Source organism: Aquila chrysaetos, chromosome 8 (assembly GCF_900496995.4).
Source record: "Aquila chrysaetos chrysaetos chromosome 8, bAquChr1.4, whole genome shotgun sequence".
NCBI classification, from domain to species: Eukaryota; Metazoa; Chordata; class Aves; order Accipitriformes; family Accipitridae; genus Aquila; species Aquila chrysaetos.
Genome location: NC_044011.1, coordinates 46,613,570 through 46,631,257, shown reverse-complemented (window position 1 = coordinate 46,631,257; position 17,688 = coordinate 46,613,570). Strand labels below are relative to the sequence as shown.

Below are 17,688 nucleotides of genomic sequence, written 5' to 3'. Positions count from 1 at the left end.
TGGAATCAGTACAGGCACTTTAACTGTCCTCTTCGTGCACCATTAGCAAGGAAAAACATTTAAACAACTGACATCAGACTGCATTTACATTTAAAATTCAATCTCCAGGACCCTCTAAAGAAGAGAAATTCAGACCATCAATGCAGGACAGGGCTGGTTTTGCTTTGCTTTTGCTTAAAGCTGCTGAAAGATACCGAGGAGCCATCCGAGTCAAGCTTTTTGCTTGTTTTTTTCTTTAAATAAAAACTGATTTTGCCTGTAGCGGCATTTATAAGAAAAAAAAAGTTTTCTGCAGAGTTTTGAATGTCTCAAAAGACAAGACTTAACAGGAAATGGTGAGGAAAGCCTACGGCAAGTACTTAGCTAATACAGGCATCACAACACTTTTTCCACAACTCATGCAGTCATTTCAAGATAAAATTCCCTGTCAAAAAACAGACAGATTAATTCAAAGGTAACAGAGGGAAAAAAGTGAAGAACAAGTGATTTATGGCAAAAATACCTTAAGTCACATGTTTCTCTACATACTTCACATCAAATGCTTCCAATCACACTTTAATTGAAAATAGCTCCCCCCCCCCCCGCCCCGAAAAGCTAATTTAGGGGATCACAGTAAAGAAAAGTTGAAGTTTAAATATTTCCATCGAATGAGTTTCTGTTCCAGGCTTTGGCAGAGCAGAGCAGCTGCTAATGGTTTCAGACTGCCACAAAGAGTTCAATACACACACACTCTCTCGGAAAAAAATCAGAAACAAGCTAATTTCACAGCACAGTGGAGCCCACTTAAACAACTAACTGCTTAGTGTATAAGATCTATAAACACACAAGTTCTGTCTAGCGAAGGCTAAAATACATTTGCAGATGAAGGTGCAGACTGCATAAGCTTCTTTAAAGCAATCCTCTGAGCAGAAACTCTGGATCTTTAATAGCTTTAGAGTGTGCAAAAGCTTATGTCACACATCAAAGTACTATGTGGAGTATTGTCTAGCAGGGGAAAATTTTCAAAATAAAGGTCCATTCCTCTTGTAACTGAAATAAATGAGGGGGGAAAAATAATTAACGTCATTGGGACAGAATGAGATCACTACGTTTACTCAGCCCAAGCAATAAGGACATTAAGTAAAATATTTTTAAAAGGGTTTTCCACTTCTGGACTAATATAGACATTATCTAATAACTTCTTCCAGGAAAATGATGATCTAATATGCACAGGGGGAAAAAATAACCCGATTAAAAGGCAAAAATGAAGCACAAACATACCTGTATTTGCAGTGTACCACAGCACTTGATGCTAAAAGTAACTTCCTTATAGCAGGATAAGCAATTGAGCAAGGTAAGAGGAGAGAAGGGCAGTTACATGCAAGGTACTACCTAGCTTAGAAAATCCATGCTGGAGTTAATCATCTTAAGAGCCAGCTAGTTATTAGTACAGTCTGCAACACAGATGCACTTACCCTGGGTTAAATCTCATTTATGCTGCTTTCTCTTTACTCAACTACTTCATGCTAAACCAGTTTAAATAGACCTACATTAAGGATTTGCAGCAGTATAACAAGACAAACTTAAAAGCAGTATTTAGTTCTCAAGTTTCCATGTAGAAGAGGCTTCAAAAGGAAGAAACAAGTTCATGTGTGGGCAGAACTTGACATTATGTAGTTGAGATAGCTACTTCTGTGAAATATATTGTAAAGACTTAGTTTGGGAAAAGCAGTTTAGATTTCATATAAACACAGCCAACATGGCTACATGATGTTCTTCCCCATAAGTAGTGTTATTAAGCATCCGTACACTGCACCGTACCTTCCACGATATCCCTCTTGTAGTCACTATCATTGTCGCTGTCTGTAGGCCGATAATAGATATAAAATCCTTGGATGGGTGTGTTGTTGTTGCTTGATGTAATATACTAAAAGAGAATTTTAAAAGACTGCATTAGAGAACAAAAATTTTGATCGAGTCCTGCTGAGTTGTCACCACTGCATATCTTGCCAAATTGAAATACCTATTTTTTTTAATAAGGTTGTGCAAGCAAGGTGTGGGGGGAGGTTTGCACAGAAGCTACAACATAAAAGATGATTATCAACTGCTGTGGATGTGCAGACACAGCTAAGATGAGCGCTATGCCAGAGGTTCTCACAGGGCTGCAGGAGAGCTCTCTGCCGCTGAACTCCTCGGACCACTTGAAAAAAGGAGGGTAGCATGGGGACAAGAGACTGAGCTGGGGCTGACGCTTTTCTCTCACATCACTTTCCAAACCGCCAGTTAGTGTTTGACCATGAACTGCCTGAAAATTTGCGTGATTAATGGAAATGGAAAAATTAAGACCATTTTTACTTCAGAAAGAGTTAAGGTCACTCTGAAATTCAGCTCAGGAATATTTTACTTTAAGTTATGCAGCCTCCTGAGGAACTAGAGGTTATTTTAAGTTTATTATCCTTAACATCTCTTAAGGCTGAGCTAGCAGAGCAAACTAACACTGGGAACTCTACACGTTAAATCCTCCAAAGTATACCAGGGGGTTAGATTTCAAAACAAGAGCAAAGAATTTCTGTGGGTTTCAATAAGGACTTTAAAGTACTTGTTTACAAAAGACGAGGTAACAGGGGAAAGGAAAATGTTTCTCTAACATGAAACCTCTACTAGATGCGAGGAAAGACAGCGGGTTTTAAACACAGTGCCCGCTTCCAGCCATCACAGCCTGGATTGACAAAAGCAGCAGGCATTGCAGGAAACGAAGCCAACTCGCTTGCAACTCATGGCATGAAGAGGGGTTTGGACAGAGTTAAGCCCACTGGTGCCTCTTGATATGTCTGTGCCAAAGCAGGTGGACTAAGGCGGCTGCAGCCTTTCACTGGAGCTGCCAGTTGGGCTCACATCTGGTGTAACCCGAGGAGGTGGTGCGTGGCATCCCCAGGGAGCTGGAAGGGGAGAGTGAGGTGGAGGGAGGCTGGGAGACAGTGCAAAAGGCAGCAAACAACCAACAGGGCTGTCTCGGAGGAGGAAAAAGGGTTTGGAAATGGGGGGCAAAGGGCTTGAGAAGCATATGGCCCATTAAGTTACCCAATTCTACCATACAAGCATGAAGCATCTTAGCCCTCTTCTACAAACAAGATCATCTCTTGAGCCTCAGGGCGGGGGAAACCGCCACTCACTACTCTGCAGTCAGCTCTTAATCCTTGACTTTTAAGAGCCACAGCAGTAAAAATTGGCCTGCTAATGTGAGAAGAACAGGAGACAATTATACCTACCGTCCATTTTAACATGATCTGAGTGTCACTGATGGCTTCGGTATAAGCAATGTGAGGTCCTGTGATAGGGCGGTTGGAAAATCGGCTGGTAAATCCGGCTACTTGGTAAGGACGAGATGCTGCACTACGTGGGCTCTCCCCATAATTGTTCACTGCAATCACACGGAATCTATACATTTCTCCTTTTAAGGGAAAAAGTGAAAGAAAGAAGATGTTGTAGCAAAACAAGCACTAGAAACAGGATTCAAAGAGAGACTAAACAGATTAGCAAGTACTTCTTGCACAACATCCAATCAGAAAAAACATAGGACTCATCCTCACAGACTAATGGGGACATTAGAAATATAAACAGCTTCTAAAAGTGATTAGGGAAATTCACTCAAGAAAAATTCAAAGGCTATTACACACAGAGATGGAGATCAGCTCAGGAAGTCCCTAAACTGCAAACTGGTGGGCACCAAGAAGATGCTTCAAAGGATAGCTATCACTATCCATTCTACCTAATCTCGCACTCTTTCCCTGAGCTTTCAGGGCTGGACACTGGGAAAAATCAGGACAGACGTTTTTCCATTAATGCATTTTTCTCTTTTTGCATTCTGAGTGCTTACTAGAAGGACAATTAAATTAAAAATAGCAATAAGACACAACCCTCCTCGCCACATGAACAAGTATTAAATTATGGTGGTTTTTTTTTTTCCACTTGGAAAGCCAGAAATCAACTTGAATTCATGTAATGAGCTCCTATTCCATACACACAAAAAAGCCCTAACCAACCAGAAACAGGATAATCCAAGCAGAAGTTAAAATGAAACAACCCAAGAGCTGCAGTATTCTCTCAGCAGGAGCGCAGTCATCTAAGCAAAGACAACAACAACAACAGCTGAAGTGAAGGAAAGATCGTTTTTAATACCTGGTTCCAAGTTACGAACTTCCACAGACAGCTTGGAAGGAGAAATGTTATCAGCTGCAATTAGCCAGTCGCTGTTTCGACCCAGGCGTTTATACTCCACTTTAAAGGCAGTAATGGGGGAGCCACCATTTGCTCGTGGTATCCACGTGACGTAGACAGATGATTCTGAAGCTGTGGAGATCGTGGGTCGGTCAGGAGCTTCTGGAACTGAAATGAGAAATTCAGTTACAAGAGGATTAGAGTCAGCTGGAACTTCATTTTCTGTAGCAACTGATTAAACTAGTTGCTGATGATAAAATTAGACTTCATGTATTAACAAGGAGAATCTTAAATCCTCCCCTAATAACTACTCCCCTTACTCTTCTGGAAAAGATGCTTGAAGAACAGAAAACAGAGGAATCAGTTACTGTATCAACATAATAATCAAAAAAGATATGCTGTTGCACTACCCCAGCCCAACTCTACATGGAAACGGAAACACACACTAAGTGAACAGGAAAAATTTGGTTATCATCTTCAAAACCCTCAAATTCCCCCAGACTCAATGAGACTTCAACCCATCCACACTAACGAGCGCTGTATTGCCGGAGAAATGAGAACGAAGAGCAAACAAAGCATGCAACAAATTATATACTTACTGAGCTCACTTGAAGTTACAGACAGCAGTGGAACAGAGAGAACGGAAAGAGGTGGTGTTAGTAAATCTGGCGATAACCATTCTGACAATCAATGAGAGCTGTAAGGCTTTACTAAACTACCTTGTATTCATTAACACGGAGCGGGTCACTGATGAGAGGAGGAACTGAGCAAGGAACAGCAAGCCAGCAGCTTTGGGGCATGAAGCAGGCTGAGCATTTGCAGCCGGGCGCACGTAAGGTGTCCCCTTGTGTGGCTCTTCTGATATTTAGCACTGTCACAAACATGCCATGCTCAGCTCCTCACCTGGATTATTAAACCTCTCCACTCACCATTGGTTTTACCTAAAATTTTAGATACCAAGTCACCTTTGAGATCTCAGCCCCTGAGTAAATTTGCCTGAATTAGGGCAATGAGTTCAAAGGCCGGGGTGGTGAGAAAAAGGACTGTAAACATGCTGTTTTCACTGGAAACCAGGCTAAAAAAAAAAAAAAAAAAAGAAAAAAAAAAGAAAAAAGTCACACCTACTGGGAAGTGGTTGTATCTTCTTGCCATCAGAAATAAGCCCATCTCTGGGAAGCCACAGGAAAGCATCCAGAACGGATATAATCCACTCTGAGAACTTAAAACTCTGACACAGCCACTTCCCATTTCCCTTCTTCCTCTGCATCTTTCGCAGCGGAAGAGAAGAGAAAACCAGAGTATTTAGCAAAAAGAAACCACAGGTTTAAAAATGAGCAGCGAGAACGTGGGTTATACATGAAAATCTTATTTTTTGAGAGCCACACATGCAGCATCCTTGGAAATATTAAATGTTCACTAGATCAGGGTATGCATTGGCTAAATTCATAGCTTCCAATACCCCACCGCAGACACCAAAGTCTGTAAGAAATGCACTACTACTTGGTGACTTAACGTTGCTGTGGAAACCCGAGGTATCAAGGAAGGTACTTAAAATGCTAATTCACTGTCTGGAATAAGGTAACCTCTCAGGTAATCCCAAAATCTCGAACTACGATCTTTTACTCTGGAAACATACAGAAGAACAGAAAATCAGGCAGATATCTGACCTCATTCACAGAAGTCCCACAAATGAGGAAAAATACCTTTATCAAAGAAACCTAGGGAATAAACAGGAAATAGAAGAGGTAGTACAAGCACCTAGAGCAGTAATAAACACACGTTAACTTAGATGCATCTGTTTGCAACACAACTTTTAGCACATGGGATTACACCCATACACCTACCTCCGCTGTGTCGAGACAGGTCAGGAAGGACAACACCAAAATTATTTGTCCCTTCGTGAACAACGGGATGTTTAGGAATGCCTACTGGTGGAGACGGTGCCTGAGTGTTTTTCGAGGATGATATTCTTTCTACGAAACATTTGATATACAGTACATCAGCTCAGGGATTGGATAAGAAAAAACTGTTCATTGCCTCTCACAACATGCTCACTCCACAAGATCACTCGCTACAGTGCGGGGGACTAAAGCCCTGGCTCCAAATCACAAGCTAAACAGTCAGGATAGCAATTAGGGAGTTTCTTCAGGGGAGCAAGAGAGGACACTTCCCCTATCAGCCCAGGGACTCTTGCGCTGTGGATAAGTGACCATTCATCTGCAGTACTAACATCGGCAATACTGCACTTTGTGGTGATGCCACCGGCTCCTGCCTGGGTTTCAAAGCCCTCTCTCATCATGAAATCACAACAGGTGGTGAAAATTGCACAGTGAAATCCATGCCTAGAGAAAGAGGTTCAATAAAATGCTATGGAATCTGCATTTGGCCATAGCTGGACCCAGGACGCTGGGCTGACTTTTGGCCTGTGGCAGTATGTGTTTATCATGAATTCACAGATTTCACGAAAACATTACGTTCTTAATAAAATTTTAAGCTATCCGGGTCTTGTACATTAGTATGAAAAATATCTGATTGTTTGCATGCTTAAGAGTAGAGCCACCAGCATCCAAGCTTGAAAGAAAATTTTGCTTTGATTAGAAATACTCTTTCGCTTGTTGCTGTCTGCACACAACTATCAAAACAGCTGGCTTCCAGTCAGCTGAGAGATTTTCACTGATGTGTCTGCAAAGCAGACTAGAAGCAGTTTTGTTGATATATGAAAACTTGAAGGTGCAGAGAGTTTCTTTTGTGATACTCTGAAAAACCTGAACAAGGACAGGCTGCTCCCTGACTGAGCTCTTTTAAGCAAGAGGAACCTTACAGTATGTATGTTAATAATCATCCCCAAAACATTACCATCAAGGCTTTAATACCCTTGGTAATGCTCAGGAAAGTTTGCCCTACAGCTATTTTAGCTATTAGAGGCTGCTCTTTAGCAACTAAATTGCAGAACATTTCATATACGGCTTAGCAGACAACATACAGTTGATGTAATTTAAATAAATGTCCTCTCGAAAGCCTAGGACACAGGGAACATTGTGCTGCACCTACCTTTGCTGGTGCGAAATGTCAGCATAGCAGGCTGGCCTTCACCAGCAGCACTCCTCGCCACCATTAAAACTTCATACAGGCTGGATGGCTCCAGCTCGGTGAGCCGCAGCTCGTTCTCGCTGCCAGGGACACGCACCGTGTGCCAGCTTCCCACTGCACTGACGCTGTCATCCAGCTGCACAGGACATGGAGAGCGAGCTCAGCATCAGCAGTGAATTGCACAGAACCCAACGTAATACTCAAATCCCTCATCACTTTCACACCTGAGCATCCAAAGAACCTCTGCCACTTGCCAGAACTCCTTACGTTCTCCTATATCTACCTATGGTTTGTCTCCAAGTGCTTCTGCCACAAATCAGCACTTTTGCAACTACCTTCACAGCGCTCCTTCGATAAACTTATTTTCCCTCTCCATACACACACGTGCACTTGTTTTTGGAAAAAAAAAAATGCTCTTTTTCACTTGTGGCCAAAATTAGCAAGAGACCAAATGATTTTAAAGACTTCAATCAGCCTTTAGCTGGCAGCATGTGTGACATTAAAGGGCTGGACCCAACACCCTAATGAGAAGGATATGTTCCCTCAACTATCCCAGCTTTTCCTGTACTTAAGCATTTTAAAATATTTATTGGCTAAAACGGGCAACAAAAAGTATGTCCTAGTTAATTCTTGAGGCTGGGGAAAAAAAAAAAAAAAGTCAGCAGGGACACCAAAGATTTGTTTTTTATTAATGCATGGGGTTTTTTCGGGTTTTTTGGGGGGGGTTTTTTGGGGTTTTTTTGGTTTTTTTTTAAAAAAACACTTTTTAATTTAACAGTGAAATCACCACCTCCATTTAAGAAAGGAAAGAGATTCAGGGTAGTCTCTTAATGCTTGACCTTTGCAGGAAAACATTACCCCAAATCCCAAAGGAAAAGACAAAAATTCTACCAAAAATAAACTGCTAAACAATATAAGACTTTAATAAAACATGGAAGGCAGATCTAAATGCCATGGATTATCAAAGGTTATGCCAGAGGTCTTTGTTCAAGTATTTTCTTCTGAAGCGACCACTCTTCCGAGGCTTTTATTCCCCCAACTTTTTTTTTTCCTCTTTAAAAGAGGGAAATCAATAAAATAATCTAATGACACAAAGAGAACACCACCCTAAAAAACCATGAGTAGGTTCCATGAGTAAACTCCCTACTGAGAAACGCATGACTGAGCACATTTAATGTGGAAAGGATTGTTATGAGTGAAGGGTAAGCATCAAAAAGGTCAAAGAAGTATTCAAAGCTTTCAGTGCTTATGTGAACCAACCACCTTTGGATGAGAAATTATATCAACAGACTTTGGCACTAGGTTTTCAGGAACTAACAGGTCAAAAATCTAAGCATTCCCTTCAGGCTAAGACAAGATCAGGATGTAGAGGATTAAAAAGCTTATGAAAAATAAACCAAACAGCTTCACCATACAGAAAACTGTTTGCTTAGGAGAACGGGCACAGGCATTGCTTGGTTCTGATTTTAATCAGAAGACCTCACTGTTGACACACCATTTTTAAGGACATGATAGGTATCTGCTTAGGAAATTTTAGCTCACCTTCGTATTTGGTAACTCCAGTTTAATAGAGTCTCTTTGGGACACAGAGTTTTGTGACACTTTTTGACATAGGCTGATACTCAGCTTCCCTTCTGATCTCAAGCGTACCCCCCAGATTCAAGCTTGCTCACGCTAATGCGTTTTTAACATCACTGAAGTTGCGTACAATATGCCTTGGAACCCCACTCCCCATAGGCCGTAACGATACTGTAAAAGAAATAAAAGCCTCAGCTCTGCTGAATAAATCTCACTTAAAACTAGATAGAACAGTGTACTTGTGACCAACTTCAGTTGCCCCTAAAATGAGCTGCGTGTGTGGCCACAGTAACATTGCAGTTCAACCGTATTCTATATTCTCTCTGGCCTGACACCATGTTCTTGTTAACGCCAGCACTGCAACAATTACTGGTTCCTTGAGAAACCTAAAACAATGAAACGCATCTGCTGCGGCGCACCGCTTCAACACTACGGAGAAACGTTACCTTGCGGTATTTCACAAAATAGGCATTGATGGGCAAGCCCCCATCCCTCCCTGAACGCCACACCAGATTGTACATGTCCGGCTTCAGTGTCTGCGGGGGGCTGAGGATGATGGGGGCTTCGGGGGGAGCGGCGGCACTCGAGGCTTTTTCCGTCGCAGCTGCATCCAAATGCAACTTTGTTGGAGGCGAGCTTGAAAACACTGTTTCTGCACCAAAATCACCATTGCTCTCATCGCTTTCGGCAACCTCCACAGGAGCCATTTCTTCTGCTTTCGTGCCAGTTTCTAAAGGAACTGTAAAGGGAGGAGTCTGGTTACATCTTCAAGATGACGTACATTTGCCCGGTGCAGAGGGGACACTACATCATTTAAGAGCATCATTTCTAAACAGACCCTGCTGCAAAAAGCCAGTTCAAGAGATGCCCGCACAGACCTGAGCCCGGTGCCAAGCTGCGCCCTTGCGCAGTGGCTATTTTTTCAGGGAAGAACAGTGTTTTTTGGTTTGTTTGGGTTTTGTTTTTTTCTTTTTCCACAGTGGCAAAGACAGAAAACCTGAAACGCAACATCTGCAGGCACAGTTTGACTAGTACCTCCAATAAGTGAAGTAGTGGCAATGCATGTTAAAAGAAAAAAAAAAAAATAGCTACACTTGTGACACAAACGGTGTAATTTTAAATTAATCACAGTTGTACAAGGAACTTTTCATGGCCTGAACTGGCGTGCACAAGAGGACATTCTCCTACCTCAGTTTCTGAGGTTTTAGCTGTAATTTCGATCAGCTTTGAAAGTTGCACGACTCAACTACTTCATTTGAAAATTTATGCTGAGAATAAACTCAGTTTACAGATCTAACATGCAATTTAATACCAACACATTTCTAGAAATCCTGCTCCAGCCTCCTCCATCCTATTTACTTTGCCTGGTATGAAAAAAAAAAAAAAAAAGATATATATATGTGTGTGTGTGTAGAGAGAGAGATATATATATATATGTGTGTGTGTATATATATATATAAAAATACATACAATATCAGTAGTTCGAAAGAGGCCGCAAGACAAAAAAAAGCACTGTTTGGCCGATGCAGGGCTTGTCAGCATTCCAGGCAGGAAAGGGGTGGCAGGTTGGACAACTGAGATTATCCAGGACAAGTAAACGTCAGTGCTTAAAACGAGAATGTTTGGGAACCAGCGCAGCTCCTCAAGGTTGCACGCTGCAGTGCTGGGACTGCCAGATGTTCTTAGCCCTGTCCGTCCTTTCAGATTTGTGTAGGTTTATGTTACATGCCGGGGTCTGGAAGGGGAAGGGAATGAAGGGAACTTGGTTTACAAAACAAACAAATTCCTTGGTAATGTAAAGCCTAGGCAGTGTTAGCCTGGCTGACTCAGATTCCTCCAAACCTCCATTAAAATACCAGCAGCAAGTGTGGCTGCTATTTTTGGCCACTTTTTAAAAAGCTGGGAAGGGAAGGAAAGTTCTCTTTTCAAATTGAAGACACACTCTCAGCAAGCATTCCTTGTTTGTTTCTTCCTATTTATTTAGCAATGCCACAAAGTTTGGAGACTGAAGAAGGGAACAACGTGGAGAGGACGTCGCCAAAGCCAGATGGGAGTTTGCTTAAAAACATCAGACGCCCCCAGAACAATCTCCAAGTGAAAGGGTATCTACTACTGTCAGCAAAGCAGTGGGAAAGGGATGTAGCGCCGCGTGTTAATATTGGAAACAAATGCCGTATTCGCTCGAGGAGGCAGAAGGCCCACTGCATCGTGGTGGACTCGGAGGAGTTGTGGGTGGGCACAGCAGGGTTTGACGCCTGCTGGCATGGGGGAAACGGACTCTTGCATGTGGAGAATTAGTTGTGGTTTAGGCTGGTGACAGGAGACCTGCAGTCATTGGTGTGTTTATTGCTGCGAGAGGGGAGTCGTCAACAACTGACAAGTAGCTTGTATTTTTGCTTTGGAAAACAACCCTCGGGTAACAATTTCCATTAAGCAATTCGGATCTAAGCTCTTTTTCTAAGTTTCTGGCATAATTGCTACCCATATAAACTAGCACATCAGACTTCTCTTTGCGGCTGTGTCATTATGCAACTTTTTTCGGCTGTTGCTCTTAGTGCCATCCCTTTCCCTGTAGCCACTGAGACTTACTCTTCTTCCTCAGCTTCCCAGCCCCACTGTGAACCATAAGCAGCACTGAGTTGGGTCAGACCAAAGGCTGTACGCACCCAAAATCCTGCCTCTGACAACAACCGGAGAAGGACCAAACGTCCCAAATTCGGGCGTTAAAAGAACATATTCACAGTTTTTACTCGCATTCTCCATAATACCCAGAATTTTACAGTTCGCTATCGTGTCTCCCCTTCGGTGGCCTCATTTTGAAGGTAAAGAGCCCTCACCATTTCAGCCTCTCCTCCCACAGAAACTATTCCACACCACTACGAACCCGCCTGTTGCATTTCACAGCACCTTTTCTAGTTCTTCTACACCCTTCCTGAAACAGGGCTGCAAACATGCAAGCAGATTTCAACCCACTGGCATGCCCTGGGTTTGCATGGCAGCAGAGCAACCTTGGTATTTTGTCTCTGCTGTGCAAACAGATTGCATTCCCAGGCATTGCTTCCCCACTTCTTCAACAACTGGAGGATCCTTCCTCCTTATGAGCTCTCTAAGTACCTTAGCACAGGCTGGGAAAGCACTCTGAAAATCTGAACACTGCAGATCACTGAAGTCACCCACGCCTGGCAAGTCTTTCAAATCACCTAAAGACTTCTCAGAGGTGCTTGGCTTCTATAAAGGACAGCTTCAGCCTGCTCTCTGTTGTATCCCCTTACCTACCTACAATGAATCCTACTCTTCTTCTGTTTTATACTAACCTGCTAACTCAGGCTTCCTGGAGTGTGTTTTTCTCCTCCATTTCCATTAGATGAAGTTATTTTGGAGAATTAACCCTGTGTTTAGTAGCTCTGGGAAGCTACTGCCATGCAGGCAAACACCGTGACTGTCTAAAAAAGACTTAAAATAAGCGCCATGGGTATACGATCCTAAGGCTATCACTTTACATTTTGGTGGTTTCTCACTATGATGGTAGCTTAAGTTGCCCTGCCCGCTTGTAAGACCATGCAATGAATCATGTCGTGGAACAGATCCAGCAGAAAGGAAAAAAAAAAAAAAAAAAAGATACATTTTTCAGCCAAATAAGCTCTCTTACTGTGTGCTTGCACAAGGTAAATGATGGGAACAAGCTGCTGAGGCTGAGAGCTGCTTAAGTTGATCCTACTACCAAAGAAATGCACTGGAATCACAGCCTAAGTCATTCAGGTGCTTCAGAAGTGTTACCTGGCATGAATTCTTCATTAAAACATCTAAATGTTTGAGCATGTCTTTTGGCACAGTTGCGAACTGTTCTAAAACCCTAACAGCTCCCAGAAACTACTTAAGGACTTTTATATCAAAACCAAATGCCTTAACCACCCTCTGCACCATAATCAGCAGCTAGTACAACATATTAGAAACCGATAAAAGTTAATAAACAAAACATTAAAATTGAACTTACTGCCATAAAATTCTGAGGCAAAGCAGTGGGATTTTTCTGTTTGACACAGACTGAATTCTGCGATGATATTTAGTTTTGTGTTTCCACTCAAAGTCCAACAATAACTTACTTATAAAACTACACTTCAGGATCATTTTCTTGAGGTTTCTTCTTTCTTTCTTCCTCCAAGTGAACCTTTAAGCATCTTTTCAATTTATTTACATGAGTTTTAAACTCTAACTAGTGGTAATGAAGAACTTTAAATATGGGGCCACTTATTAAATTCCACTGGCCTTAAATCCCGTTGGCATTCAGCTAAATTTACTAAGGCAAGATGCTGAAAGAGCTGAGAAACTTAAGTCACTTCATGTAACTAAAAATCTGGATCTTAGTTCTTGTGAAGGGAACTCGGGGGAGCTTAAACCTGTCACTAATATCACACAATATTCCAATGTGAAGAAAGGAAATATCTCTCCCATATTGCCTTTAGTATAAGGACTGTCTTTTCCTAGTAGCAAATTCAAGAAGTTAAAAAAACACCGCACCCTTGGATAGGATTCTTATCTGTGATAAAACTAAGTCCATGCAATACACACAGCCATTTCTACTTTGCCTAAGGTGGAAGGGAGGAACTGATCCACGAAGACATCTTAGACTCCTCTGCTTCGTTTCCCCAGGATACCCACACTACCTATCTGCCGTTAGTTTCTTATTTTGAGGCATTTCTCACCTAAATCAAGGAGCTGACCATGCAATTTTGTGCTTCAAGCTTACCAACTGTAAGTAAGGCTTTTGACACCATGGAGCCGTGCTCGCTGATGGCTTCGCACACGTACTGCCCAGCATGCTCAGGCATCACGTTCCTAATGTGTGAGGAGCTTGAGCCCACTTGAGACATGGAGAAGTAGGTGGGCTCCGCAACGGCGCTGCCCAGCATTGCTTGAGGTGGTTTCTGTGGCTTTGAATGAAGCACCCAGGAAGGGTGGCTGGTCATAAGTCCTCTGCTGTCATACCAATGGATCACAGGAACAGGTAGGCCAGTGGCATTGCAAGACAGCATCGTGTCCCCACCATCTACCACAGTGATGCTTGCTGGTGGAGAGACTATAACCAACCTAGAGCCTTTGCCTGGGAGGGTTGGGGGCAGGGAAACCCAAAGAATGAATTTGGCTAAGAAATATGATGCTTAATGCCAAAATGAGTCAATACAATTTAAAAAGTCACGCACGCTTCTTTTTAGCCATTTTAACAGTTATTTCTTCTCTAGACAGCCTCTCCAGACTGAAGAGTTCAGCTGAGACTTGTGCTTAGAGAAGGCTGATAGAAAACTGCACTCAAACCACACTTCAAATTTTCTAAGTAACCAAGACTTGACTGTCAGTGAGGAACACCGTGCAGGCAACTGGCTTAGTCTACTCTGCAGACAAGCAGGTCACAAAACATCTGCTCAACCAGCCTCTGCACAGCTCACATCAATCTTAATAGCTACAGAGAAGGTCAAAAGCTTCAACTACACATGACAGGGAGAGAACAGGAACAGCAACGGTCTTGCCAACATCCTTGTACTAGCAGAAATCAAGTTCTCTGGGTATCAGAAAGTATCTTAGACTGGAAAGTGATCAGAAAGACTACTGGTACCTGCTAATCTGATACAGGGGAAGTGTGCACTAACCCCAAATCTGATGATCGTTTTGTAAACTTAAGTATATGGAACAGGCACAATTACTTGTTGGCCAATACTGCTAAGAATACCAGTTCATCTAGCGCAACACGACCCTGATTCTATTTAAAAATAAACTGTGTCAAATTCAATCATAAGCTGATTTAATTGCAGCTGGTAATCTAGGTTTTAAGTATCAGGTAACCACGCCACCTCAGAAATACCTACATCTCTTAATACTCAACCGAAAGCACCTTCTTTGTAAGGTTTGCTACCAACAGTGGTGAGAAGCAAATCGATACATAATCTAAGGAAAAAAGAACAGATTAAAGCTTGAAGTACAAATGCTTAATTTGTGTTCCTGAGGGCTGCAAGTGCTCCTACCCAGCTGGACACGAAGTCTCCCAGTGGACTGCACAAATCCAACCCCATTGTTTGCTACACACTGGTACAAGCCGGAGTCCTCTTGGGTGACACCCCGGATCCGCAGACGGTTTCCTGTTGGCAGATGTCGTGGAGACAGACGGAGGGGAGCTGCATTGTGGAGCCAGGCGAGGGTCGGAGCAGGGCTTCCACGGACGTCGCACCAGAAATGCACAGTCGCTCCAGCGGCCACAGTTTCATCTTGCAGTCCCTTAGAGATCGAGGCAGGTTCTATAAAGGGAAATAATTTACATAAACCACTGTATGTTGATCTTAGCCTAAGTCCTGAAAAAAATACCACGAAACGTTACACAAACTTATCGTGTACAAAGACCAAGCAAGCACCGCATACTTCTAGTTCTACGCAGCCTAAAGCTGCTTCCCACACACTTGCTTATTTTAATGGTCTCTCCCTTCTATTCCAAAGTCACATGTGCATTAATACTGTAAATAAAACACCTGTATTTTCAAAATAATTCTTTAGTGACATCCCATAATAAAAGGTGTATTGTGTGTCAACATGTTTTTTTAATTACTCTAATGTACACATTTCAAAAACCAAACAAAAACAGTCATGGAGGCAAAAACCTCAAACAACAGGAAAATCTGCTACAAAGGAAAGAGGAGATTAGGAACAACTTGCAGCCACACAGAAGAGGCCAAGTATATTTCTTTTGCTTTTGTTTTTGTCCTCATCCAAACATATCACCTCCCCTTGCCAGCTTTTTGCTTATATATAACCTCAGAAGAGAAACATCTGATCCCTGGTACATTATTGACACTGTATCCCATATACACTTGGCACTCTGCAGAAAAATAAATAGATCAGTTCTTCCCTTGGAGTTTGTTGTCCTTTACTGTTTAATTACTTCAGACTGCAAAGGATATGAAGAAATAAATAGTTATGGATTTTAACTTGGGAGAGATGATAAGATATGATCATTATGAACATATCTTCATTCTTTATTTTAATAGGTTTAATAGGTTCTTTTTAGGTTGAGAAAGAATGTTAGGCTATTTGTAATCAGATGCCAAAACCAGCAAGTATACAACCAAAACATTCATTGCCTGGACGTGAAAATTTCTTTTATTTCTTACCAAGTATAGTAAGCGAATAGTTAACGTATTTCATTACTCCAAATTCGTTTCCCACCACGCAGGAGTAATTCCCAGAGTCCGATGCCTCAAGCCTGTCCGTCACCAGATGGGAGTGCAGCAGTTTCCACCTGCCTTTTCTCAGTGCATCCCGGCCATCTTTAACCCAGCGGACGGAGGTTGGAGGCAACCCACTGACGACACATTCTAGCATCAGAGAGCTGTGCCGGGGCACTGCCAGGCTCTGTGGTGCCAGGGGGTGAAGTATGTGGAAGCCACCTGAGGAAGAGCCTGGAAGAAAGGAGACAAGGCTTATCACTAACTACTCTTTTAAACTGCATTCTCCCATCCCATCCTCCAGTCCTGAGGTTTGCCATAACTTTCAAACATAGCTACTTATACTTGTGACTAAGCATGATGCTGTAATGCTTTCTTCCAGAAGTCTTGCTCTGAAATCAGTTTGGCAACTGGAGTATTAGCAGTATCCCCTCTTCCAAGGGCTATGTGCTCTGTCCTCTTGGGATTTGAGAAGCAGCCATGCTGCTCCTCTACAGTAAGGGGAAATAAGAATTGAATGGGTAAATAATGCAGGACAGATTTTACATAACATGGTATTTGAGACCAGTGGATATTTAGGCTGATATGCCCATGCTAAAAATCTTAGGGATGATATTTATTTGGTTTGAGATGTATTTATTCTGGAAAGCTGAACCAAATACTCACGTGTGACTATGAGCTTACGTCCAGTGAGTTCTATTCTGAGATCGTGAGTAACTGGGTTGTACACTGCACATTTATAGGATCCTTTGTCTTCTAAAGATACATTCAAAATCTGCAGGTTTCCAGATGGAAGAATTAGGTAGTTGTCTAAACAAGTGGGGAAGGAAAAAAGATTATTATATTTAACTTGGTTTCAAAAAAAGGCTTCTTTTTTAAAAAAAAATTTTTTTACATCACTTCTCAGATATATCAATCTATTCTAAATGTAGGATCACAAAGAAATCATGCTGCCATGCAAAGGATATTAATTTACAAAGGTAGCTTTAAAGTGATTTGCACAGGAAGTTCTGCAAGTTTCTGGAGGTTTTTTTTCTTTAAGTTCTGAGAAAAAAATCCAGGCAAGCTTTTGTTGGATATTTATGTTGCTGACCAGGGGCATAAAACATCTCACCTGTTGATTGCTCCAGCCATTTTCCCCGCACTTGAAAGCGAACCTGTGCTTTAGGGTTGCTTTCCGGCACCTTGCATCCAATGAAAGCTGTACCTCCTTCCTCTGCTGTAACAGCAGGTTTCACTGACGTATCAAAATTAGCTAAACCTAGAAAAGAATTGGTAAAAGGTTAAGAGCAGCCACGGCTTGGAAAAGAGGAAGGGCAGTAAGCTCAGTATTTGTGTTTAAAACATAGCTGGTTTCAAGCTGATTATCTTCTCTGGTGCAGCATTTGGACATTCATATCGATAGGCATGGCCTTTTCTGTAGTCCGTAACAACATAAACCCTCCTCTGTACATACGCTTCCTTACTACAGGAAGGGCCAGCTTTTACACGGGAATAGTGAGGAAAGAAAAAACAGCCACTACGTTCCCTCAACTGCTCCAGGAAAAGCAAGCAGAGATATCTGAAAGACTGCAGTAACACTCGTGGGCTCTGAAGGCACTACAGAAGACAATTT

At 42.1% G+C, this 17,688-nt stretch overlaps 1 protein-coding gene across 4 annotated transcripts in view; it reads right to left on the bottom strand.

The window, feature by feature from the left end:
• Positions 1 to 17,688, bottom strand: part of CDON (cell adhesion associated, oncogene regulated) — a 55,016-nt gene that overhangs the window by 13,361 nt on the left and 23,967 nt on the right. For 3 of the 4 annotated variants that reach the window (XM_030022269.2, XM_030022268.2, XM_030022267.2), the window contains exons 4-13: positions 17,188 to 17,334; positions 16,740 to 16,883; positions 16,020 to 16,307; positions 14,883 to 15,152; positions 9,312 to 9,604; positions 7,249 to 7,423; positions 6,042 to 6,170; positions 4,159 to 4,365; positions 3,249 to 3,430; positions 1,801 to 1,906 (exon numbers count right to left, since the gene is read on the bottom strand). In XM_030022269.2, coding sequence (XP_029878129.1) covers positions 1,801 to 1,906; positions 3,249 to 3,430; positions 4,159 to 4,365; positions 6,042 to 6,170; positions 7,249 to 7,423; positions 9,312 to 9,604; positions 14,883 to 15,152; positions 16,020 to 16,307; positions 16,740 to 16,883; positions 17,188 to 17,334 — 1,941 coding nt within the window. Of the gene's footprint in view, positions 1 to 1,800; positions 1,907 to 3,248; positions 3,431 to 4,158; positions 4,366 to 6,041; positions 6,171 to 7,248; positions 7,424 to 9,311; positions 9,605 to 13,612; positions 13,967 to 14,882; positions 15,153 to 16,019; positions 16,308 to 16,739; positions 16,884 to 17,187; positions 17,335 to 17,688 lie in introns of all 4 variants that reach the window. The other variant, XM_030022270.2, reaches the window with a different exon arrangement.